General features: G+C 49.5%; 1 protein-coding gene across 1 annotated transcript in view; it reads right to left on the minus strand.

The window, feature by feature from the left end:
* SH3PXD2B (SH3 and PX domains 2B) overlaps positions 1-18,568 on the minus strand; it is a 74,032-nt gene extending 55,464 nt beyond the window's left edge. Inside the window, 2 exon segments of the mRNA XM_088521385.1 lie at positions 5,065-5,145; positions 18,459-18,568. Coding sequence (XP_088377511.1) covers positions 5,065-5,145; positions 18,459-18,530 — 153 coding nt within the window. The 5' untranslated portion in view covers positions 18,531-18,568.
* Between the last annotated feature and the right edge of the window lie 8,122 nt (positions 18,569-26,690).

Consider the following 26,690-nt stretch of genomic DNA (forward strand, 5'->3'; position numbering starts at 1 on the left):
CCACCAGAGACAGCCATTCACGTGTCTGATCAGCAACCTCTGTGCCAGCTGAAGTTTCCAGCATAGCTGCCAGCCTCAGTTAGCGTCCAAAATATAACTGGCATCTTTGCAAGCATCAGTGTTATTGCCTTTATTTCTTAGGAACAGCAGCCATCTGCTCCCAATAGCCCACATCTGGCATATTGAGTGTTACGAAAGAACCTCAGTCTTCTACTAAAGAAATGATTTCTCCAGCCAAAAGACTAGTGCAGAGCTGTAGTTTTACATTTGTAGTTACAAATTTATTGCATAGAGTATAATTACCTGAGGCTTTACATTTTAGAATGATGACTTCGTCTGGGATTTTTTTTTAATCTCTGAAATATTGCTCTGGTGTAAATCACTGTGTCACAGAAAATAATGAAGAAGAAAGCAAGAAGGAGAGAGGGAAGTATCAGCGACACTGAGAACCTACACAGAAGTGCAATCCCTTCCCATTTTCCCTGTCTTGCACAGTATACCAGGCATCCTGTGATGACCCCAGAGCAGGAAGGGGCACCATTTGCATACCTCCTAAAATACAAGGCGTAATGCTTTCACATTTGCCAAAAGCTGCAATAAAGCAGTCTGTGCCTCCTGCTAGGAATAGACTGGTTAAGTTATAGAACTGATGTTGGTCACTGGACCTTAAAGCAGAGATGGCAATCTCCTGTGTTACCCGCTGTGGGGTGGTCAAAATGATGAAAACAGGGAATTCAGGGAGGTCTCACAACCTTGGAGGAGAAAAGCAAGGTGGTGCTTGGAAAGGCTGCCATAGTAAGTACCTTTACAGAGAAGAGTGAAAACAGAGAAGAGCAAAAAAAGGATGCAACCCTGAGAAATCCCCCGGGCATGCCAGCCTTGAGTGAGTCACAGAAACTAATCAGCCAGCTTTTCAGGCTGAGGAAGATCCTCACTGCTGATTAACCTATTCCTGCAAATCCATTGCTTCTTGACTCTTTTATCCTACATTGCTATATACTGACAACACCGCATTTCCATGGCTTTCCGTGAGGAAGGACTTGCCAGGCCTCAGAAGCAGCACATGCAGGAGCTCCCCTGCAGAGCCCAGCACCCCAAGGACCTCTCTGCCCCAAGCGCAGCAGAGGCCACATCTCAGTTGAAGGGATGGAGATTGAGTGGTCTTTGCAGAAAAAGCATCTTCCAAGCACTGCCACTGGTTCATAAAGCTTCCTGACATAAAGCTAAGAAGCCAACTGAACTCAAAGTGGTGAGGGAGTTTAACTGGCAGCGGGCAGCAACTTCCAACATGAGACCTTTTAGCCTCAGAAAAAATACTGACCAATTACTTGGGAATATTCAGGATGGGATTCAGCCAGCCATTCTCATTCAATGTAGCACAAACACAGGCATATAGATACCTCCATAAATTATGGCTTTTACACAAGAGGGCCAGCCTGGTACTAGCAATGACAGCCTAAAAGAGCAGCTCAAAGTTCACAGCATCTGGATAAAAGCCTGAATACTTCCAACCACTGGTGACAACAGAACACGCTGTTACTGTGACCAGTAAGGTAGCTTGTGACATTGCCAGCACACGCCTTGCTGGAGGGAAGACAATATTCAGGCATGCTCACGGAGGTGCAAAGCAATAGGAGCCGGATACACGAAGGACCATGGAAATGTATTTCAGGAAGGGGAACATGTCTGTTCACATCTGCACTGTGTTCACACGGAGGCAGAGCACAGCACCAGGTTCACTCCGGTTTCAGCTCAGCTGGCAGTTGTCATGCTGAGTGTTATCCTTGCCTACCTGGGGAGGGAAGGGCATAAAAAGGCCCCTTTGCCATTTGGTTGCAGTGGGAATAAGTTCGCCCGCGAGGCTCTCAGTAATAAGTGTGCATATGTTTTGTTTGGCCCTCATCCTAAAATAATTGTTTAGTCACAACAGAAGGTGACAAGCAATTCAGCTGCAACCCCTGGGGAATACCAGGAGAAAAATCCTGAAGCACTCGCACAGCGGTGCTCGGGCTGCTCTGAAACACCAGGATCGACCTCAACAGCTCCACAGCTCTGTCCCCTCAGCCCCGCAGCCCTGCCACCAACCCACCTCAAGTAGCTCTCCTCTTGCACTTGGGTAAGGCAGCAACCTTACCCTGCTCTCTGCGTCCAGAGGAGGTCACCGAAAGCAAATGAGGGTCCACCAACCTCCGCCTGGATGCAGCCAGAGCTGCTACTGTAAAAATAAAGCCCTTCTCAGGTCCTCGTCGGAGCATGGAAAGCATGGATAAAATGTCTGGGATCAAAGATATTAAATTAACAAACATCTCCACCTAAGCATGCAGCTACTGTGATTGCTCAAAGCCTGAAGTATGAACAGGCATGGATGAATTTTCATGGGATAGCACAAAAGGCAGATTCTTGACACCAGGGTCACCTGTGATTCAGGTCTCCAGTTCGTGCTCCAACGCAGCAAAAGATCACCATAGTCGGACACGGAAGAATATATTTTCCCCCTCTTATAATGTTTTCAGAAGCAGCCAAATCATTTTAGCCAATTACTTAGTTTATTTTTTTTTCAGAGGCATGAATAATTTCCAACATGGAAAATTTCTGCCTGAAGTGCTAAAACTGGCATGGAACCATAAAATGGACTCATATAATAAAGGCCTCCAGCAGCTACCATAGCCAATGCTACCAAGCTTACCTAGAGCACTTCTTTCCACTGCATTAAGAGGATCTGCTTCACTCTTCCCCTTTCAGTCCAATTTCCACTGTACAGCACCACAAGTTTGCAGCATGCGCGTGATAAGGCGGAAGGAAGGGGAAAAGCCACAGTTTCATTCATTTCTTCAACATAGGCGAAAAGCAGCAGTTAATTTTTTTTGGTAAGGGAAGTTGAAGGGGCTGGGGATGTAAGGGAAGGTACACATTTGTGTTAAACTTTCCTATAGGCACCATGATGTACGTGTATATAAATATATAAAGCATCTCCAAGCTGTCACGTAAATTTGTTGTGCTCGCACAGAGCTAGTTTGCATCTTCTTCCCTGAACGGACCCTGGTGACAATGTTTTCCACCTAGGAGCAAGCACTGCTCTAAGACGCCACATTGAGGAAGGGCTGCTACCTCCTTGCACGTCTGCACACCCAAGGAGCCAACCACTGTGTGCAACCACAGCAGGGCAGCGGTGCCGCCGGGGCACACACGAATCCCGGGAGACTTTGCCCTTTTTGGGGCAAACAGCCCCAGCCGGTCAGATGCAGCCGATGCCCCGAGTGTCAGTAAAGAGGAGATGCTGCGGAGAAGGAAGCGCCGAGCTCCATTTCCTTTCAGAGCTGGCCGCTGCCCAACAGCTGTTCCCTGTTTATTTGCTTTAATATTTCCTTGGTTACGCAAGCGGCCGCGCACGGCTTAACCCCTGTGTGTCCCACTGTGGCCCCTCTGCCCACTCCGCCTTGGCAGAACATGCAACCTGGTGGGTCTCACTGTTCCTCAAACAGGCCATCCTGCTGTCCCTCGGCAAAGGCCCAAACCGACCTGCGCACCCACCTCTTCCGAGCTGACCTGAACCTGCTTATGTGACCAGGAGTCCCACACCGCCTGCTCGGCTGCGCAGGCCCAGGCGCATTGCGATTTTAAAAGCACACTTGGATCTGGCTGGCTCTGAAGCGAGGCACCCTCGGCCCAGGGCGCCCGCCGCAAACACGCCACCTTTGAGAGCGTGCAGGGCCACTCGGGTAAGCCGGAGGCCGAGGGCGCTCCGCTCCGTGTCCCATACACAGGCCGGGAGGGAGGCGCCAAGGAGTTTTCTGGCAGTGGCTGCAGGCCCATGGATCACTTCACACATTTTCCTTTCTCCTTGGTGCTGAGCCCGTTCCAGCAGCTCAGTTTGTGTTCTGGCTCGTAAAGCCCAGCCAGACCCCTTGGCTCATCCGTGCTGTAGGAGGAGGAGGTGGGGACACCCTTGGATTACGGACCCAGGACGGCTTTCTGCAAGCCCTTCTCTTCCAATTGCCTTTCCAGCTCTCCTCCATTTCCCTCCTGGCGACCCCACTCTATCCCACACCAGGACCTAGTGGCTAAACCAGCTGCTAGCAGCAGCTCTCCAGGCTGGCAGCATATTCCACTGGATAAAAGGAAATTCCCTAGCATCCCTGGAACACCAACCGTGAAGGACAGCAATCCCCTCAAAAATCTGTGCTTTTGGGCAGCAGCCCTGTTTCAGAAAAAGCAGCCCATACTCCCACGTATTTCATCTCAAGGTGCTCACATATCCTTTCATCCTCACCTCAGCAGGGACCGGTGGGCTCCGCTGGCAGAAGGACACTGCAGGGAAGGTGCAGGCAAGGCAGGAGAGGCATGAGGAGCTAAGGGGCTACAGCTGCATGGTAGGCAGGGGCAGAAATAAACCACTTAATCTCTTTACTAATGGAGCTGATCAGAGAAAGAGCAATGGGGATACCTGAGGAGTCCTGGGATGTAGCGTGGGAGTCTAAGCAAGGCGCTGGAGTGAACACACATGTAGAGCAAACATTTGCCTCCCCTGGCCTGGAGCCCAAACCCAACTCAAGGCAGGCACCCAACCTCACTGCCTAAAGAAAGGGCTCCCAGGAGGATTAGCATCTGCCTTCTTGAAAAAAAATCCACTAAATGATTTTATCTCTCCACACAAGGGAGGCATACTGGAATACAGCCACTGAGAGAACACCGTCTTCAGCTAGGAATGACTTTTCCATGGACCATTTTTGAGGAATATGTCTTGCCTTCGATTTTAGTAAATCAAGCGCTTAGTTGCAGAACGACAGAACTCACCGCTACATCCCAAACCCCAGGGTGCACACACGGAACCATAGCGTCAATGGAGGGAAAAAATACTCAGTAGCTACAAGCTCAGCTTTTGAGGGTGCTTTGTTTTTCTTTTTCCATGGACGTCTAAATAGCATTTATATTTCCCCAAAACATTTTTGGTAGATTACAAAAGGAATGTTTGCCTTTAGCGTAAAACATAAACCATGCTTCTCCCAGTTAACCCCTTCTTTTGCCCTGCAAAGATAAACACAGAAGAACTGAAGGAATGCTCACCTGCAAGTCAAAGAACTTGCTGTACCGGCGGTATATGACTTCTGTGGACCCATTGGACCAGGTGACTTTGATAATGTATACCTGCAGGAAACAGAGGAAGAAATTAGAGACGAGCCACAAGAGAACAGCCTATACCACAAACACACAGAGCTGCTAACACAGCTGCTATGGGAATCAATAAGGAAAGCTCATGGGAGCACTTAAACTCGATGATTAATTTCGGCAATACTAGAAAATATGTATGTTTAGGTTATTCAGCTTCACTGCTGGAAGATATCTATCCGCAAAACACTCATGGTTGTGACTACAGACAGCTCCCAGTCCTTAAACACAGGCAAATGCAAACTGTGAAAAACCACTTCACCTTAAAATAAGGTAAAAGACTCTCCAGAAACAGACACATTAACAGTTAATAACTACATTTGACCAACCCGAGTATGGCTGTGGGATCAAGTTTGACCCAGAGACCCCCCATACTGCAGCCCTCAAGGCACTGTGCTATGAGCCATATGCCAAGCAGAGCCAGAGCTGCAGCCTGCAAGAACATGTAACCTGAAAGGTTCAAAATTTGGTTTGTTTCTTAAAAAAAATAAAATAAATCACCATTCTTTCATGATAGATAACAAGTAAGTAAAGGACTCCAGGAATTATTTAATGTTCTCATTTGTTGTTCACAGAAATCAAGGATGACTCTTGATGAGTTGCCAATGTAATTATCAAGTGTTGCAAATCTCGTTCTTCACTAATTGATAACAGATTTACTAAACAGATCAAGGGCATGTTCACTTTCGATTCTAACATCCTGCATATTTCACCAGAAAGTTGAGTATCAATCCACCAAAGCAGGAACAAAACACTGAGCAGACTCTGGGAAATGGAAGTTCTGGGAACTTCAGGCTGAGAATGAAGAGCAGAGGCTCCTAGAATTAAGTTGTTTTGGTATTTAAAACAAAATCCCTTAGTTTCACAACTTTTCCCACAGACACATACATTTTTCCATATGCTGGATTCCAACCAACATCCCAACCCAATATTCAAGCTCGAACACCAGGAGACCTAAACAGATAGTGCAAGACTAAATTCTTTGAGTTAGTTGAATCTGTTCTAATGCCTTATTAAAAATCTAAACTAAATGGCATTCTGCTTCTCGAAGGACTGAATGAATATGCGCTATCAAGGTGAAGAGACTAAGGGAACTGCAAAGTCTTCCCCACAGAATTGCTTTTAAGATGGAAAAAGAGGCAGAGAGATAAAGCAAGTCATTATTTTTAAGATAAGGAGCCTAAGTAGTTTTAATCTAACAGTTAAATGACCACCTCTCTTAAACCAGATGAGCTGCCCAAACTCAGCTGCTCCTTTTTTTTTTTTTTAACTTGCAGTAAACTGGTTGGAGCATTATACCCACCACTGCCTTCTACGAGGCAAAACCAGAATCGCTCAGCTTCCTCTCAGAGCCCTAATTCAACTAACCACAACCTTTGTTCATTCAAATAGTCTTATTTCTGAACTGAAGGATGCAAACTTTCTTCCCATTAATACAATGGGGACCAGAACACAGCATTTATAACATCTTTGAAGGCCTGGATGGACAGTAATTTACTATAACAGCCACCCAGCAATATAACTATGGCTCGAATCCCTCAGTTCTTCTCAGCCAACACCACATGAGAGGTGACTCGACCAACCATACTTTGCAATGAAAATGGGTTAAGCTGCATGAGATGGTATTCAAAATTTCTGAGAACATCCATGCACTTACCACCTCTCAGGCACAAATAATCTCACAGCTTGGCTGAGCCCAAAGTTTACAAATACTCAGTTCCCGAACACCAAAGTGGTTAAACACGTCCTCTCTTCTCCAGGACCAGCCTCTCCTGAACCTGCCTGCTCTGGTAGAGCCAAGACATTCACAATTTGGAACAGATCCTATTATTAGCAAAGTAAGTGTTAACTTCATTCTAGAAGCGCATCCAAGATGCCTTCACCCTCACCCCAGGACTTACTGGGAGGCCAAAATGAGCTCATTTTGGTTGGAACTTCAGCTGATATCCCAGCTTTCTTACCAGTCTGCAGCACTTTGCAGAGTTATATCACTGCTGGCTGCCTGCCTGGAGAACGCCTTCCACTGGGGCAGGGGAAGAGCCAACTTTTCTTCACTGTTTATTCCCATCCTGCCTTTATTTGGAGTCAACAGTTTATTACACTGGGATTTTAATCAGGATGTGGATTCACTCAAGACAAAATGAATTTAAAGCTCAGAAGGGCAATAAAGCCATGAGATTGAGGGCACACCATGCTTTATTATACACTTTGTAATTGAGGGAAGGGGCAGTTCTCCCAACTTATGAGCTCACTGCTGTCTTGCTGACATGCAGATCTCTGGTATGTCTGGATAATTGTTACTTGTGCATCTGATACAAACAGAAGAAATGTCTCTGTGAAGGTACTCTCCTCATCCATCTGTGGAAAACAGAAGAGACAGGAAAACACACAACACAAAAAGGAGATTCAATATCTTTTGTCCTCTACACAGAGAGCCCTATATGACCATGGCATTCTCTTGGCCAAAACCTGTATGGATCTTGGCCTATGCTGATTCTTAAATCAGTCCCTGTTGTTCTAGGGACAAAAAAATAAGCAAAACACACACATACACAACAAAAACCTGAAGGCAAACCTCAGGCACCCCTTCACTGACAGTAAAGGGGCAGATTTTCAAATGGATTGAATGGAGCGGTGATACCCACAGCTGTTTGTCAAAGGAACTGTAGATGGTCAAGTACTAAGCTCCCACAGACATTCAATAGTCCCTTTCTCAGGTGCTTTTGGAAGACTCTTTCAGCGATTATTTTAAAATATTGCACTCAGCCTGAAGTCTTCATTTCCCCATGTGCGCGGGGTATCTCCTAACACAGCACTGCACTCCAGCCAACCAGGAGAGCCTGGGATGAGCGATGCTGCTGCCTCCTCCTCCATCACTTCCCAGACTGTTTGGCTGAACTCGGCCATAAAAGCAGCAGACTGAACAGCCCCAGTTGTGCCCCATAGGAAGCCATCCAGCCCCAGCAAGGCACCAAGCACAATCTTGCAACAAAACATGAGAGGGGGCACGGAGCCGCTCAGCTCTACGGAGGCTGCTCCGAGAACGGGCGTTTTCCACGCCCGGCTGCGTGGGTGAGGGCATGTGGAAACAGTTATTTCATGAGTCTTCCCCAGGCTTGCTATGGTCCTTCAAAGAAATAACATATAGAAACCACCAGCAGGACCTTTCCATGGAAAAAGCAACTCCTCATAAAAGGCATCTCCTGGGGCAGTTACTACTTCTGCCTTGGGTCTTCACACCCACCAAACTGCTCCATCCCCAAACAACGAGCACAGCTGGGCTTTGTTGCAGGGAACAGGGGGAAGTCAGAGCTCAGATCCAGCCCCGAGATCTGCTCAAGGGGTGGGGAGAGCTGAGCAGATGGCAGGGAGGCAGTGCGATCCAGAAGGGAGGCTGCAACCCCATCACGTGGGCTGGGCCAGGGGCCAAAACCAACAGGCAAAGCTATCTAAATATTTACAGGCCTTCTCAGGCCAGCAGCAGGGTCTGCACCGTGGAGGGAAACTAGCTGACTCCGTGAAACCTGGGAAGCCATGGTTCCTCTCCCTCCGGAAAGGATGCCCGAGTCTGTCCCACTCCCAACACCGCAAGCTGGAAGGGCCTCCACCCCTTGCCCCACTCCAACCTGGATTGCTGCACATGTGTCACATCAGAACTGCAGCTAAGTCTGATGCCTGAAGGCAAAGGGCCAAACCGAGCTTTGTAACAGGCAAAAATCACTGAGACTGAAACCCTCTCACATTCACACTTAATTGGAGCTGCAGATCATAGGAGAATAAATGAAATTCATGCCCATGGTTTTGAAATTCTTGAAATGCAGTTCAAGGCATTTGTCTTACTATAACAAGGCACAGAGGAAGTGAACAGAGTTTTTGTAGCTACTTAAACACACTTAAAGTCTGCTTTCAAGTTTAAAAAATGCCACATTCATGAGCTTCCCCTCCCCAAAATTATTCTTCTCTAAACCGTCTGTTCCCTTGCCTTCAAGTTTGCCAGGCAGCATCACGTTTTCCAAAACCTCAAGTACAAGACAACTCACACTTTGCAGCAAGCCTGAATTACGGGGCAAAGCAGTGCTAGGCTGGACTATCTTTTTAGGGCCGTAGTATACACTGCAGAGAGGGAACAAGATCTTCCCTCTGCTTCCACATGGCTTTTTGTGGGTGGTAGGAAGTTCAGAGGCCACAGCGACAGTTTCAAAGGTGCAGTGGATCTTGCTTAATGCTGGAAGAGAAAAGCACTTCATATTAAAGCAAAACACAGCACACACTTCTGTTCCTTGGAGGACAAAACTGGAACAAATCCTTTATGGAAAGCGGAACCCAACAGATGCAGAAGGCTGAACTCTGACGGCCCCAGCAGTGCCTTGGCTCACTAATCTTCCTATGAAACTTTACAAGTAATTGACCATACATCAATAGTTCAAAAATTAGAAATCAGGAAGATTATCGCAACCATGGTTCTCCAATATTCCTTTTGATAACCTCTGACATACAGTGCCCAACCTGGAAATGCAAGAATGGGAAAAAAGACCCATTAGATGATCCAAGTCCACCCGCTGGCAATCACAAAACTGTTCCCCACAGAGCCTGTCTCACGTGCTCTCAGGCGTATCGCAGCTTTCCCCTCTCTCCAGCATTTCTGGAGACACTGTTCAGAGCAGGAACGAGCCAGTGGAAAGTGGGACTGAAAACCCTCATAAGGCAACTGTCAAAAAAGACAGGTTGCTAAAAGAAATGCAAATGGCACCTGGCCAAGCATAACAGAGCTGTCAACAAAAGCTGCCAATCAGCTATCATGTTAGCAAGGACTCTGGCAACTGCAGGGGAAATATGCTGGCAACTCACAGCAAGCAAATACCTTCCACGGCTTCAAGAGGGAGATCCATCCTCCCACTGGGAGCACACCACGAGGATGGGGAACATCAGAGCCCAGCTGCCTGGGAATGGCACCCAGACAGCACCACACCGCAGAAAGGCCCACCACTTGCTCAAACATCAAGTGCCACCAGGTGAAAGCGCTAGGTTAAGCGGAGAGAGCTCACATACAAACCAAAAGCAGACAGAATTCCAGAGACTGAAATGCCTGAGAACAGAAGGAAAAAGAATTCAGTGCAAATTATCTCTCTCTGTCCAGAACATCAGCCAGAGATCTTCTTTCCCCCTTAAACAAATGATGTAGCAAATATAAGCGCTGGGAACTGTCAGCCTCTAGAAGTTCTCTACCAGGGGCCAATAACAAATCTCAGTGCAGCAGATAACGCTTGGACAATTACCACAACTCACAGTGGCCAAGGAGGTTGAAGCCTTTCAAAAATGGTCAGTCTTGCATCTTATCCAAGATGCATGTTGTCCCCATAAGAAAAAAAAAAAAAGGGGGGGTGGGGAGAAGGGGCGAGAGGGTTTGTTGCGAAAGAAAGTAGATGATTCAAGCAGCTGCTTTTGGGCTATAGGATTAAGGACAGACACAAGGAAATACTAGTTTCCAGGCCTGCTCCTGAAACATGAGGCCATATAACTTTTTGGAGTAGTCACTTCTGGACTGCTTGTAGAAACACATTAGGGACACATACAAAACACAACCCAGAAATCAGCCTATACTGCTTAAATCTGAAGACGACAGACTGGAATTATAGGAAAGCCTAGAGCAATAGTTTCAGCCTCTTTCATCGCACAGGTCTTCCTGTGAGACTTAGAAGTGTCCTGTGTGCAGGAGTACAGGTGAAAGCCCAAAATAAGGCTCTGACCCCAGCTGCTGACTGTTTCTGGACCAGGCTGGGGTCACCTGCTGGGTATGTTCAATGTTTTCTTGCTCTCCGGAGCAAGAAAACAAGATGAGCAGCCAGGACTGCGCACAGCATCAGCGCAGCCCCAGCCACTGTCACCTCCATTCCCACTACCCACCATACTCTCCTTCCAGAGCATCACACATAGCAGATGCTCCGTGTAGTCCCAACTTCAAAAGATTTGCATCAGCATGCAAGAACTGGCCCACCCATAAGCAGAATCTCACCCTTCCTCGGCTCAGTGTAGACTCTCGAGCTCACTGCCCCACGCAGCAGCACGCAGCTCCTAGGTCACTGAACAAGTAGACACCCGAGAGGGGAAGCCCACCCAGCACAGCAGAGCATCATGCAGACATGTCAGCGTAGGCCAAAGACCAGCACACCCACATCACACAATGCACCAAGCAAAGTAGGAGTCCCTCAGCAGGCCTCCTGGCATGGTGTGCAAGTCAGCCGCGGCAGCCCGGGTGCCTCCACAGCCCTCTCTGCACCCCCAGGTCCGCACACGTGACACTGAAGCAGCCTCCTACCTAGGGCCAAGGGTACCCTCAGCAAGGGGGAACAAATCAGGAGGTTCTGCTCTTGCAAACACCGAGAACTGTGTTCAGCTGCAGGGAACCATCACGGTGTGGAAGATGGCAGAGAGCAAAGCTAGGAGTCAGACACCCATGACTTTGGGACAGGATTACGCTGGCTGTCCTGCACCAGTGCCTGCCACATCCAAGTCACAGTAACAACATGGATCTTTAGAAAGCGACACCACAGTCACCCAGAAAGCTGCTTCCAGAGCCTTAGACGTGCGCATTGCACCAGCGTATACCCAGAGCGCCGAAGGCAGAGCCAGACATAACAGCCTCCAGCGGAGGGGGAACTGTCTGAAGGACTATTTCAAATGGGTCTGAGCCTGTGTGGTCTTGGGGCCGGACAGACTATGCACAATAAACCTCTCTGTGGAAAACTGCATATATTTAAAGCATCTTTCGGCAGCAGAGGGAAAAAGCATCAGTCGCTTGATTCCACCCGCGCTCTCCCACACCCTGAAGCCCAGGGAGACAATATGAGAGGTTTAAAGCACCACCCGCCCGAGAAGCTCAAAGGGGCTGAGAAACCAAACCAGCTGCGGGAACCAACCCAAACAGAGCAGCATTTAACACAGAGGGAGTGGGAAAACTTAAGAGGAAAAGGAGAAGAAAAAAAAAAAAAAAAAGAGGGAGGTGACTGGAAACAAAGAAAGTTCTTGGCCGAGCGCTGCTGCGCTTGGCCCCTGTCCACCAGCCTGCCCCAGCAGGCGCGCAGGGCTGCGCAGGGGAGCGGGCAGCGTGGCACGGCCGCGGCTCGGAGCACGAGCGGGACCGCAGCTCCCGGCTCTGCCCACCGGCACGGCCGCCTGCCCGTGGGAAAGGCGGATCTGGTGGTGACAGCACCAGGGAACACGGGGAGGCAGCGAGCGCAGGGTGGCCCTCGAGGCTGACATGGATCCCTTGGGGTGGGGGAGACCCAAGCAAGGCAGCAGGGCTGACGGAGCTGCAGCTAACTGGGATGCAGTGGGCAGGCCAAGGGAGGTGGCATGAGGACAGCGATATCCTTGCCAACACAGCAAACAATCCAAACCAAACCAAACTGCCCGTTTGCCCAGGGCCAGCTAGACTACAGACCAGCTGCTGTTTCCAGCCCCAAGTCCCATACCCGCCTTAAAACCCCAAGACCAACCGCTTTTCGTGTTCTGCTGCTTTGCAACTCACTGAGGCACACACTACCCAAGCACGCAGCTGAGAAGCTGCTGCTCTGAAAAAAGGAATATCCAAGCAGTGTGCAGTAGTAGTGCATGGAGCAGTGAGATCCCAAGGGCAACACGCTGAGCTTCCCTTGACCACTGCGCAGGGCCCTCCCTCACACAACGTACACGCTGGTTTCCTTGCTCCGAGTCACAGTGAAGGTCAAACATATGGATTCATTTGTTTCCCATTTCCCACCACTACATGAAACAGACGGAAAACACATACACTCTCCAAAGCAAAGTTCCGAAGGATCAAGGTCACCAGCTCTCCAAGTGGACAGGGCCACGTCCTTTATGCTGAAGTTATGCTGCAACCACATGCAAACCCCAGCAACCTAGAGCCCTCCAGTTAGTGGGCAGGGCTTTTTCATCAACCTCAGTGGATCCTTGTCAGGCTCTACCACTGAACTACGACATCCTGGGTTTTCAACAGCCTAAGGTAAGATGACTGGGGAAGAAAAAAAAAAAAAACAAAGGATTGCATTTGACTGAGGCTTTTCACAGAGCCAAAGTGCTCCCTTAAGCCTCAATCAACTCAAGAAGCAAGAAGGAAGGAAGAAAGCTCAATCAGCTCTTTAACACTATGCAACGGAGCAGGACCAGACATGAAGATGGGTCCAAATTTCTGCGCATGGTGGACTCCAGCTGCAGGAGGACTCCAAACCAAGGGCCTTTGGCCTGCCTCAAGCAGGAGAGGGAAAACACCAGACAGCTGACGGGAAATGGGATCAGACACAGCATAGCCACAGGACACAGCAGCAAAACCATGTCTAGGATGCTGAGAAAGAGAAAGCTTTCAGGCTCTCAGCTCCATCTTTCTCTCAGGGCCAGGAGCCAGCTGCTCAGTAACTCTTTCCAGAGCAGCAGAAAATCCAGTTTCTGGGATTCAGGCTTGTTTCACACAGAGTATTTTCATTTTTATTTCCTTAAAAAAATTCCTAGTTTATTCAACAGCCTTCAGAATGACTTAACACTACTCATTTTAACCTTCTACTCCTGTGGTTCACACACATCTAGCTCCTTTGGTTTCCTCTTGGGACATTCCGGCCATACCATAAACATGGCCACTCTCCACAGAGAGACTGGTACTGCTGGGAGTCATCTCCTCATGCCCTTTTAAAGCCAAGCAGATGATATGATTCACAATATTAAAATATAACGCTGCTGTACGTGGCAATATTGAACCAGGTCTCTTCACAGAGCCAACTGACCAAGGGCACTATGACACACAACTCCATGGGAGATGAGTTGGGAAGACATCCTCTGCTTTGTAACCGCTAGTCACTGAGGAATGATCAGCAGTCCTCTTGCAAGTCAAATATTCTTCTCCAAATACTCAGTAACCATTTCCAGATCAGCAATGTGAGGCGGGTTTGTATGGCAAACAAAACATAAATAGCTTGACAACCATAAAGAACTGAAGCAGCAAACAGTTTGGAGAAGAGCGGTGCTAGCACTTTACAAACTGTAGATTGAGAATATAACACATTTACTTTCAGAATTTCTAGTCAAACATGTTTAAAAATACCTATAGACATTATAATCTAGACATTAGATTCTGACATGTACTTTTAATTATTTTTGCAAGGCAGCTGCCGATACAACTGAGGTAGTTAAATATGCACGGCTATTCACCTGGATTATAGTTTGCAATCCTGTTAATGGAGCTTGCAAAATAAATATACTCTGCCTACTTGGTTTAAATTATCCCTTTTCAAAGTGATATGTGTGCACTGAGGCTGGGAAAGGAAGCCATGCAAAAGCATAGCCCAGGTTTTCCAATAAGCTAACAAAAACAAACAGCATGCTGTTCTTTTTTTCCTGTCAGATGTATGACTAGTTTTAATTTGTGCTCTAGAGCGAGAATTTAAAACTACAAGAATTATGGAAATATTGTTGGTGGAAGAAATTGTAGAAAAGATAAGATTCATCTGCATCACTATTAATGCATAGAACAAAACACACCAATTGTAGCTCCATTAAAATGAAAATTACTGAAGCTTGCCCAATGGCAAGAAAACAATCTAAAATTTAGATCCAGTAAAGAAAAGCTTTGTTTTGGGGACTCTACTAGGGAATAACAAACATGAAACTATAAAAAGATCCTGTGTGAAATCCTTTAAAGGAAAATTTACTGTTTCAACTACGGTTTTGTTTTGGGTCCTTCTTGAATAAATACTCATTTATCAGTCTGTTACTCTGTTGCCCAGAATGATTATTTTTAAACTTCGCTTGGGCTTTGCCTTCTGAGATTTGTAATACGTTCCTGGGACCCTCTCTGTCAAAGTCACAAAGTGCCAGACTCCCTAGTCATAAACCCTAATCTGTTAAAATATGATTGTAAGAGAAATGTCCCTACAGAGTGACCCTATACCCATTGCATCAGTGAAGGGAAATTGCTTTCTTCATCATTTGGAGAGTGAGCTACAGAGATCCTCAGCTTGGTCATTCCCTTATGACAGAACCAGAGCAATGCATTTTGCACCAAACATCTGCAAAATATTCATTTCTCTACTTGCTCTTTTCCTTTCACATCCATAAAAAAAAGGATTTAACTGTCACTTAACTGTCATTTAAACACCCAGGGTTAGCAGACGAGCAGAGAGGGTACAAGCACAACGTATGGCAACACAGCTCACAGGGCAAGTTCTGGGGTCCTATCACTTGGAGCAAGAACTTTGGTCCCACCTTCCTTTTCCTCTCAGCCCCTCTGTTTGTGAGATTGACAAAAACAGGAGGCAGACATATCAACATTAGAGCACTGAAAGCCTTCCAGGAGCTTGCTGCAAGGAGAAAAGCATGAACAAGGGGAAGCATCCCCTGACACTGGGAGCTTGGACTAAATCCTGCTCACTGAAGTACTACTGAAGGGTTTAGAGACACAGGAGAAAAAACATCATGAGGCCACCCCCATTTCTCCTGGCTCCTCTGAACACACCTGCATTGAACAAACTTTGCAGCTGAGCTCTTCACACCCACAGCAGGTAGATGCAGATACTGGGCTGCCACTAAAATAAGAGGACCATATGGGCTCCGTAAGTGCCTTGCTCCTCTTGGCTTAGCTTGCCAGCGGCCACCAGTCTGTTCCACTGAGAAATGAGGTGACAGTGACACCCAAGGCTGGGACTCATCTCTCTCCAAGGAGGATTTTCATCCGTGTCGTGTACAAGCACGAACACATGCATTTAGATGGCCCCAGCTTGCAGCTGCCTACAGCCACCCAGCTAAAGCCTGGAAGCCAGTTTAGCACGTTTGAACCAGCACCTAGCTACCCAGACAGGACACCCTGCTCAATCCCAGCCTGCCCAATGTCTCAGTCACTCGGGAAGGAGATCAGCAAGGTCTCCAAGGGGCTCAGGGCCATCCAGCTGGAAGAAGGATCATGAAGTGTTAGAAGAGGACAGACATGTAGAGGCTCTGACCCTGGAAACAGCTTTATACAACACTTCCATCAGGACTGCAGAGCTCTGGGTGGCACCTGCTGTGGAGAGGCTGAGAGGGCTACGGGATACCCAATCTCACGGCACAGGCGAGCAGCGCTGCGAGAGCTACACAGGCAGCATTGCCCACTGGACATGGCGGGTGACCATTTTCCAGGAGAACAGGCAAATATTCACAACCTCCTCCCTCCCCCAGCCTGCATTTAGGGAAATACAGAGTCTCGCGTTTCACATCAGCTACAAAAGCACAAGCTTTTGTCTAGGGCCACACAATGCTTCCTATCAGGTACCGGGCAATGGACAAAGAGCTCAAGCCAGAATAGAGTAGACCCTTTCCAGACCCTTGCTTCCCCCACTGCAGGCATCAATAAGGACACTTTCAACCGTGCTTTAATCCCCCTTCTCTGGGAAACTCGAACTGCTGTTTTCTGCGCTGCTCTCCCCGCAGCCAACACAACCGCACCTTTGTCCAGCAAATAAAAGCCTCGGCTCCGCGCCGGGAGAGGAGGCTCCATCCGCACGCCGCAGGTCAGCGGCAGGTCAGGCTGGAGCGGAGCAGTGGGAAGACAAGCTGGGCTGCTCCTCCAGCCGCCCAGAGGACACCACGCAACTGCCTTTGGGGGAAGCAAAGTTATGCTCAGAGAGGAGAGGCTGGAGAGCAAAGGCTTAATGCACGCGCTCTGCGGCCGACTCTGGTCTGCAGCGGGCAGCAGATAGGCTCTCGAGCGAGATGACTCAGCCGTGACTTGCTGCTCTGCTCCCTCTCTTTGCGGGAAGTAGAAAAAAAAAAACATTTTGATTCTATGTAATTAACTGGCTTTGGGAATCTTCTCGGTTCCTATTGATCCCCTGCAACAAGGCGAGCGCTGCTGTTCACTCCAGAGCTGCCGCGGGGAGGCTGCTGCCTCCGCTCCCGGGACTCGTGCCCGCTCCTGGCCGCGCCACTCAGCTCCTGCCAAGACGACGCTGGGGGAGGTTAGAGGCAGAGTACTGAGCCAGGAGCAGCTTTCACCTCCTCAGCAACCAGCACATCCACCCAGCCGCCTGTCCACGTGCCTCTCGTTCTACAAGATGCCTCCATCCCAACTTTCCAACCTCATGGGGCTTCAGTATGCCATGTCCAAGGAGCTCCTCGTACCCATCTGGCAGCCACGACATCAGCCCAGGAGGCAAGCGGGGAGCCTCAGGGCCACAAGGAACCCTCTGCTCCAACAAGGAACAAGAGGGATTGAGGAGGACGAAGCTGCACAGGAGAGCCCACAGAGTGCCCGCTGCCCGAGCGCTGCCACGCACGGGTCTTGCGCAGCAGAGCAAACCACATGCAGCTAATCAAATCTTCTCACGTCCGCATCCTCCGGGTCCGATGCATAAGCTAAACGAGATGAACAAAACTGGGACAGAGGTGGCTGGCAGAAGAGGACAAGCCTGGAGACAGGGCCAGGCTAAGGCAGAGCCCCACGCAGGCACAAATGGGACAGGAGAGGACAGCAGGGTGACTGCAACTCCTCGCCAGATGTGAGCAGAGAGAAAAGCCCTCTGCCCTCTACTAAAGCTAGAGCTGGCCTAGCCCATTTTCCTCTTGCCACTTCTCACTGCCACAATGCAGCCAGGTGCATTGGAAGCCCCCCTGTCCACCTGGGCCAACCCCACACCCAACAGCGTGAGGAAATCCCGCGCGTCTGCTCAAGCCAAGCACAGCGCGAGCAGTGTGTCACTGGGTCAGTGTGGGGATCAGGAGAACATGCTGATGTCTTTTGTCCTTCCTCCCCCCCCCAGGGTTTACTAGATTTCCCCATAATGTCTCTATGGTCAGCTGGAAACACCAAAACACCAAAGTGCAAAACAAAAGTAATAAGAAAAAAGCAAAACATCACAGCACACACTGCAAGTGCTCAGAAGCTGCCCTGCAGCAGGATGGAAAGTGCCTCCCGTGCAGCACAAACAGGGCACCACGGGGCACCACTGTCCCGAGCCTCCAAAAACGAGTCGGGACGCTCTGCAGCCACCAGGTCCCCGAGAGCCCCTGCCCAGCGCAGCACCCAGGGCCTGGCACAACAGCGGAGGGACTTGCTTAAAGGAGAGGGACGAGGGACGATCCCTCGGGCGCCTTCGGGACCCTCCACTGCCACCCGGCGCGCGGCGCCTCCCCACGGCCGCAGAGCAGCCGAGGGTGCCCGGGCCGCCCCCCACGCGGGTCCCCGCCGTCGCGGGCGCCCGGGGGGAGCCGTCCCCGCCGCCCCGGCCTTTGTCTGCCCGGGGCCGGGCCGGGCGGAGCGCGGCGCCACTCACATAGTGCTTGTTGGGGATGCGCCGCTTCTGCACGTCCAGCACCTTCACCTCGGCGATGCTCCGCCTGGGCATCCCTCCGCGCTCCCGGCCCGGCGGCGACGCGGCGGCGGCGACGGGGCGGACAGTGGCGCCCGCGGCCGGGACGCGCAGCCTGCAGCGCCGCCCGGCCCGAGGGGCGGCCCCGGCCCCGGCCCGGCCCGGCCTATGGCGGCCCACGGGGCGGCCCCGCCGCCGCCGCGCGCTTAAAGGCGCCGCCCCCGCGAGCCACGCGCGGCCGCCGGTCCCGCGGGGGGCGGGCGCTTCTTGACCGCCGCCCGCGCTCATTCCTTGGAGCCCGTGGAGACACGCTCTGCCGCGCTCTTGGCGGGGGCAGCATGTTCGACTTCCCAGTGCTCACCAAGGTCGCACCAAGTCACGCATCCACTGGCAACTGTCCCCTCGCCCCCGTGTCGGCTAACACTAGAGGCAGCCCACGATGCCACGATGTGGCATGGGGCGGCCAAGCTCTCTGTGGCCCCCATGGTCCCCTCTGCCCTTAGAAGCAGCATCCGGAGCAGAGGCCAGAGCATGGGACCGTCCAGCACCTTGGCTGTTTCTTCTGGGCTCCTGCAGGACATGGCTGGTCTTTCCTGCGGCAGTTTGCCCTTCACAGGGGAGGTGGCTGCTGGGCTGAATAAGAGGCCAGGCTGATCTTTGGGATCCAGGGCTTGCTTGGCATGGTGGGCCTGGGTGCCATTCTGTAGGTAGGTTCTGATCTGTGACCCTGCTCTTCTCTCACGGCATCTACCATTACCTTTGTAGCAAGAGCCCCAGGCCTTGCTCAAGGTCTTGCTCACCAGCAGCAGCATCCCTAGCGAATATGGAACATCCAGTGAATAGCAAAAGGAGGGTGTGATGTCTTCATAGCACACAGAGGACATCCCAACCACCTCACCGGAGTCAGCTCAAGCACTGCTCAAAGTTGGGAGCTCAGCTCCAGCACCCCATCCCCTCCCTCACAAGTGGCCCTCGCCCTCCTGCCCTTCCTGTAGCAGAGGAGACAGGGCAGAAATGACTTGGAGCCTTTCTGCACCCACACTACCTATAGCCTCTGTATTTCCAGCAGCTCTGTAACACATGGCACAACCATGGCTCTCTTCCCTGTTGGGCCTTTAATTACATTATAAAGTTACCCAAGACTAGCACTAGCAGGTCATTAGCTTTCATATGAACTTAATTTAATCATAAACAACTCATCTCATTCCTTGACAGCTCCTTAAATGTTCCTCCTTTTTATACCGCTAGCTTTGCTGCAACGGCTCCAGAGAGGAGCCCTGTTTTGTGAAGGCACAGGCAGGTTGCCAAGGCTTTATTGCCCCATTGCCCTCCTGTAGAGCTCATCTTCTTCCTACTTGCCCCCAGCAGAGAATGAATTCATAGCACCCCTGCAGAGGAGGTGGCTCTAGGGAGGACACTCAGTTGTCCAAAGGGGCCATCACGTCACTGCTGAGCCTCCTCCCAGAACTTGCTGGTGCTCCCAAGAGCAGTCTGCAGGGCTGGCTTCCTTGCAGAGCAGCTGTACCTCACTGCCCTTGCTTTTCCAGCCCAATTCTTACTCCTTAGTCAGACAGCTAGTGAAACTAGGTGGACAGACCTCCTTAGAGGCACAGATGAATCCAGCTTCCATCAGAAGAGCCCTTGCACGGGGCTGAACCTTCACATGCTAACCAAGAGATGAAGCCTGGGACAGTGCTATGGGCAGCTAATAGAGGGCAGAAATGCTGTTTTTGATTGCTGTATTGATGTCACATGGAGCATGAGCAGATGGATTTTTGCTAGTTTTGAAAACCCTAAAGGATAGACGAATCATCCAAAGGACAACGAGGAAATCGGCCAAAGTGGCTGTGTATTGTGTTGCTGCCAAAAGAGGAAATGAACACTGAAGAGACGTGGAACAGCGGGAAAAATGGGAGTAACAGCGGGACTGAACAACTGCTGGTCTTCAGAAGCTGAAAAGAGAAACCAATGTAGAGAACAGCTGAGGTCTTCAGCTGAGCAGTGTAGAGAAAGATGCAGCCTCAGGGCTGAGTACTGAAAGGCTGGTCAAGGCAACCACCGGGAAAACAGAAGATAACTGGATCTGGAAAAGCTTCGAAATATATTCAACAAAATAGTTGCTCAATAGTTGTTAAACTGCAAGGTGAGAGGTATTAAGTGAGAAAACTGAGTTAGGACTGCTGCAGCTGTCCCTGTGGCTTTCAGCAATAGTTTATTCTATTTAAGAGTGGCTGTTGCCAGGCATCTGGAGAGAGCATGACTACGCTGGGGACACTGACCTTGTGTATGTATAGTCAGTCTAATAAATTCCAATAATTTGGTTTTCAGGAGTGGGCAGACTGACCCTACATTCCCCATACACTTAAAATGTTTCCAGATTGATTACTTAGCAGCCCAATCCATCATATCCCTGCTCTCCGACTCCAAGAGGCCTATGCCTGGCCTCTGTGGAGCACTTTACAGCCATGAACATTCAGCAGGGACCTTCGCACTGGCCCTTCTCTTTCATTTAACCCTAGGCAACATCCTGCAGCCACTGTTGTGAATCCAGGAGGAACAGAGTGAACAACACAGAGCAACACTGTCAGGACTTGAAGCAGCATTCATGAGCTTGAAGCAGCCCAGAGGGACACTGATGATACTTTGCTTTGGAAAACTTGGCTTTCCCCCTCCCCTTTTCAGGGCAACCTAAAGCTTTTGGGCATTCCTTTGCTGATAAATCCATTTCCTTAATGCTTTGATCCACACATGGAGATGTCTGACCTTAAAAGCAACAGGAGAACATTTGAAGGAGCTGTCACCTTATCTCAGACCTACCTTGTCTAGGGCCCAGTTGCAGTTCCTGTGTTCACCCTTCCACGTTCTTTCTTTGTAGAGATCTGGATGCACCCACATGCTACAGTCTGAGGACACTGAGCCATTCCTTTATATCTGATATAAATCATGTGGATTAGATTGCCAGCTTGTTACGCACAGGAGTTTTTTATTTACGTCTCCTAACATAAACCCACTCCAGGCCTACAAACATTGGCAGAGAGCCAAAAGCCTACAGAAAATCAATAGGAACCACTTAAGTATCAGCACTAACCCCTTCCCTCTTATACTGTAATCTGCTTAGATGGGGTTGAAGTGACTCCTTTGCAGAGGGACCCCAAGAGCCCCAGGCACCTGCTGCAGGCTGATGGGTTACAAGAACCCAGGAACAACACAGAAGGGAGACACAATTGCAACTAATGCTGTGAAATGGCTCCTCTGTTTAATTAACTGCTCTGGAGCAAGCTGTCAGAAGAGCGGAGCGCTGCTTTGCCCACTGACCTGATCATGTCCCAAAGGAGACCAACCAGGAAGCTGATTATAGAGCCCTGGCCTAGTCTTCACTGATCCTTGGTAGTTAATCAGGAAAACAGCCAAATGTGCACCGAGGGAACTCAAATGAGGGTTTGTGATTGCCCCGGCTGTCTCGTGCTTGGCCCGCCGCTCTGCTTGCACGGTGGTGTGCGCAGCAGACGTATGGGAGCAGGGCCTCCCGCAGCCACGTTATGTGGTAGAAGGGCACAGTGCATCAGAGCAGGGGTTAGGGATAAACAACGAGTCTCCTGCTGTCCTGAAGGGAGGTTGGAGTGTGAGTAAGCCAAGAAAAATGGTTACACGGAAGCCTTCAACACCTCCTCAACTGCCCGGATCTCCTGAACCCACTTGCTTTTTCCTTCCTTTTTTGTAAAGACAAAAAGCAAGGGGACCAATGACTTTTTTTAAAACAGTCATTGGTTAGAAAGTACAAGCAGGTCTCCCCTGGCCTGCAAGGAGGCTCCAGCTGTTTGGTCATGGCTGGGTTGTCCCTGAGGTCTGTCAGGTAGAAGTGGGCTGGGATGAGAGCAGTGCTCCACAGCCATCCTCCAACTGCGCTGAAAACAGTAACTACCTTGTGCTGGCGTGGAGAGTCCATTACTTGTGCTGCTGCTTAATTTAAGAATTACGAGTATCTTCTAGGTGGCTGAATGTTCCTGCTCTGGCTCTGTGTATCCAAGCAAGGATGCAGCCCAGTACCAAGGCCGCTGGTTTTATGTGCATGCCATCTAGTGAACAAATGGATGAAGCACAAACCTCCCTCAGGCAAGCATGGAAACAGGTCTCAGCAACACATGGCTGATGGAGAACGGCCTTTTCCCCCCTCTCCGCCCCCCTGCCCACCTGGGAAACAGCCACCAAACCCACTCTGGACAAAGCAGCCGGTGCAACAGGGTATGAGCAAAAAATTTTAGTGTAGCAAGGTGTGGATGACTTTAGATTCGAGCCTACAGCTCATCTCCAGCTGTCCCACAGCAAAGGAGATACAACCAATGCGATGTTAGTGGAGAATAGGTTAGGGGTGCAGAGAAAGTAATAAAACAGGTTAGGGGTGCAGAGAAGGTAATGAAGGGAGCTGAGAAAGGTACTGCCTTACCTGTAACTTTTCAGGGCAAACATCTCTATTTTTATAAATTAACTAAGGTTTTTCCTTTTGCTCTGTTTTCAGTGTTGGATGAGGGCAGCATGGCAGGTAGCAGTTATTTCTGGAACATGTAATACCTCCCACATATTTATAAATATAGCATCTTCATGGTTAAAGCTCCCCTCAGGCAATGGCAAGGACATGCAGATTAAATTAACTACTCCCATGAATCTTCCACTTACATTAGGATACACTGAGTGAGGCTGTTTCTGACCAGTGCACCCCAAGAGACTGTGCAATCCTGGTACAAGGAATCACAGGAGATTGCTCGGTATGTGGCAACAGCTACTTCCTTGCTCATGGAGCAAGGAGACGAGTGGTTTCACACTTTTCTTTTGTCCTTCCCTCACTGCAGTGCTGCCTGTGTAAATCAACATGCACTCACCTGCTTTTCTGGATGGTGAGAGGTGTCCTGCTCTGCCTGGCACCTTGGCACCCCACACCCCAGCACAGCTGGCTCTGCCTCCCTCCCATTGCACCACCTTGTGTCCAGCTTATCACATGTGACACTGTCCAACAGCCACAGTGTTGCAAGGCCATTTCTAGCACTTGAATTCAAGTGGCAGACTGTGGAACAACCTTCTGAAAATGATGGCAGGACCACACCAACTCCACCCAAAGGGTCCTGGACCAGCATGTGCCCTGTTTGGTGCAAGACCTCTGCATAAAACATCCGTAAAATACCCTCAAGCAGAAAGTGAAGAATACACAGGCTCTGCAGTCAGCTAAAGGTGCTGGGAGCTTTTCTGAGCAGGCTGGGGGTGAGCAGCTGGGAGGCTACAGAGACATCCCCATAGCACTGACACAGGGAAAGACACAGTTTGGGTGTTGGTGCCATAATCTGTCCCCAGAATCCAAGCCGCCCCTCAGCAAAAGCAGCATGGCCTGGAGGGGAGGAGATGGGGACAGCCCTAGGACCTCCTTGTCCTGGCAAAACACGAGGGACGTATCTCTGTCTTCCGTTAAAGCCTGGAAGCTAAGCAGAAAGGAAAAAATCTTAAACATAGAGAAGTGTTTTTGCTCTTCAGACAACCCACGGCTGCACGGGTGGAGGTTCAGGCCTGCCCAGGCTGCAGTGCTCCCTCTCCACCAAGCAGCGTCACCCGTGCTCTAGTTTTACCACTCAGCAAAGCCACTCTGGGAACTATCACTCCAAAAGCTCCTCCAAAGTTTCCCTGTTGTGGCAGAAATGTTATTGCTGCAGAACTGCAGCTGATGGCAGAGGCGGTGCAGCCCGGCCAGGTTCAGGCCCCGGAACAGGCTCTGGAGGGATCTGTAAGTTGGGCTTGAGAAGCAAAACCTCACCAGGGATCATGCAGGAAGTCAGACACATGCCTGTGTTCCTCAATCTGTTACTTTATTAGAATGCTCTTTACATCATAGTGGTGGCCCCACCAAAGACACTTTACAAAATATTAAAAAAAAAAACTTTTATTCAAAGCCATATTAAAAAAGAAAATAATCTGTTCCCCCCCCCCCCGCCCCGCAAAAAATAATTTTGGTTTATTCATGGTTATTTCTTAACAGCAAACATCAAAACATCCTTTTTTAAAGGGGGAAAAAATAACCACCTTGTAAACATTACCATTGCAAGAGGTGCAGCCTGCCCTTCTCTAGGAGAGGGGTATGGTAAGCAGGCCCATGGGACCATTCGCACCCTTTTTTAGCAAAAGAACTGATTCCAGACTGCAAAATGAGCTCGACTGGAGGAAGGGACAACCAATTTACAATGGGGGGAGATTCCATCAGCTCTTAAAAAACCCCCAACAACAGCATCCATCTCCAGGGCTGCACAATATCGAGAGTACTGATGTGTGCTGGGCTGCTTCAAGAGGGCACTGGAGAGGGTAGGAAACATTTCAGCTACATGAGGTACGTTCTGAACAGTATATACTGAGGTCCCCTTGTGCAGACTGTGCATGATGGGTGCCAGGGTCTGATTTCTGTGACAACGACCATTTCATACCCTATCTCCAGACTGACACCAGGGGACTAGGAGTTAAATCCTAGGGGCTGCCACTGCACATTTCTAATGCTATTATAAAGCTCAGACCAACACATTCCTGTTTAGAAGCAGCCTTCTGCATTTATTTGTTCTTACATCAGCTCCCTGGCTGGCACTACCCATCACATCCCTAAGGTACAGCTGCTGCTTTTGGAAATTGGAGGGGTGATCTGTCTAGGAGTGCAGGCTAGTTACCGAATTTTTTAAAGCCAGTCTGCTTACAAAGGGTCTCCCTAGGCTGCCTAATGAAGGCATTTACTAATGAAGACATTAATGGTGTGAATTCACAAGAAACTTTGGATGGCCCAAGTGGATACTGTCCTTCTGGTTTGCACAAAGCCTGCAGATATGTATTCCAAAGTCTAAATAGGTAGTAAATGCATGCCTGAGATAAAGAGGTGTTAAAGACCTCAGAGGCCAACCACTTGGACTAAGTACCAATACTTACCAGTATAGGCCAATACACTTCATATACTTTTTCCTGAAATGCCAGTGTGCCCCTGAATCAATATATGTGATTTTAAGGTAACTTTTTTTTTTCTCCAGTAGAGACAGCCTTTTTTTTTTTCTTGCTAGGAAAGCAGGAATAAAATAAACAATGTGGTCAAGAGAACAACAAAAAGAGAAAAACTTAAGTGCTACCACATGACTTTTGATCACTGTTTTTGGTAAAGAAAGAGTTGCTGCCTAGTGAGGTCACTGTCCTTTGCCCTGGGTCCTACCCAGAAGCTCAGCCAAGCAGTGGCTTGTGCAGGTGGAAAAGGCCAGTCTAGCCACATCATCACGCAGCAGAGAGAAGGACATAGGACTGGACATGCCACTCTTCCTTTGCTGCAAGCAGAAAGCAAGGAGAAGCAACTGAGAGACTGTGGCACATCTTAAGGAGATAAGACATCAGTGGGAAAAAAAGTCACACTGAGAATAGCAAGTTTGAACTGTCTTTCCTCTTCCCTAGCATCGCTTATTTCATTCATTCCTTTCAAATTTTCAATTTCATTCATTCCTTTCAAACCATGCTTTGCAGCCTGTACCCCTGACAGCAACGTGGCCGGACTGGCTGACCTATGTGGTCCATGCCCATATGGCACTTCGCAAAGCTCAAGCAGGTGTGTGTGACCACAAGAGATCTGGAAATAAAATCCTTCCCTCTTCCACTTGCCTTGACCAAAAGGTACATAATCGTGACCAACACCTTACTGTGTCACCGCAGACCTGGGCACTGTTACAAGCTTCTCCCTCAGCACATGCACACTTTGTTAATATGCAGAAGCCAGCTGAGCAGCTCAGCTATGGCCTGCACGTTGCTGGCTGCAAGCCTGAGGGCCTAACCCTTCAGTGCCATATTCCAGTCTCTCATGAGACAGTGTCAGGTAGACGCCAGAGGGGCTGGTGTGCCAGCAATCAAGGCAAACAAAGGAGGAGAGGCATCTTCTAAAGCAAACCCAGCCAGTCCACTTCCTGCATGGTCTATGCTGGGAAGAAGCGGGGAGAAAAAGCACAATCTCCTCAAAAGAAAAAAAAATCCAAATCACCATGTCTGCCTTGAGCATAGAAGAGCCACAGTAGGTAAAAATAACTCCTCTGTGGCAAGTGGTGGGGGTCCACAAGGCCAAGGTCAGCTCAAGACAAGGCCAAAGCTGCTTTGCTACAGACAAGTCATTTACCCTGACACAGAGGACCAGGAGGACAAGCAGCCACC

Source organism: Tinamus guttatus, unplaced genomic scaffold (genome assembly GCF_059628265.1).
Source record: "Tinamus guttatus ecotype Peru unplaced genomic scaffold, ASM5962826v1 Tinamus_guttatus_pri_ptg000007l, whole genome shotgun sequence".
Classification (NCBI taxonomy): domain Eukaryota; kingdom Metazoa; phylum Chordata; class Aves; order Tinamiformes; family Tinamidae; genus Tinamus; species Tinamus guttatus.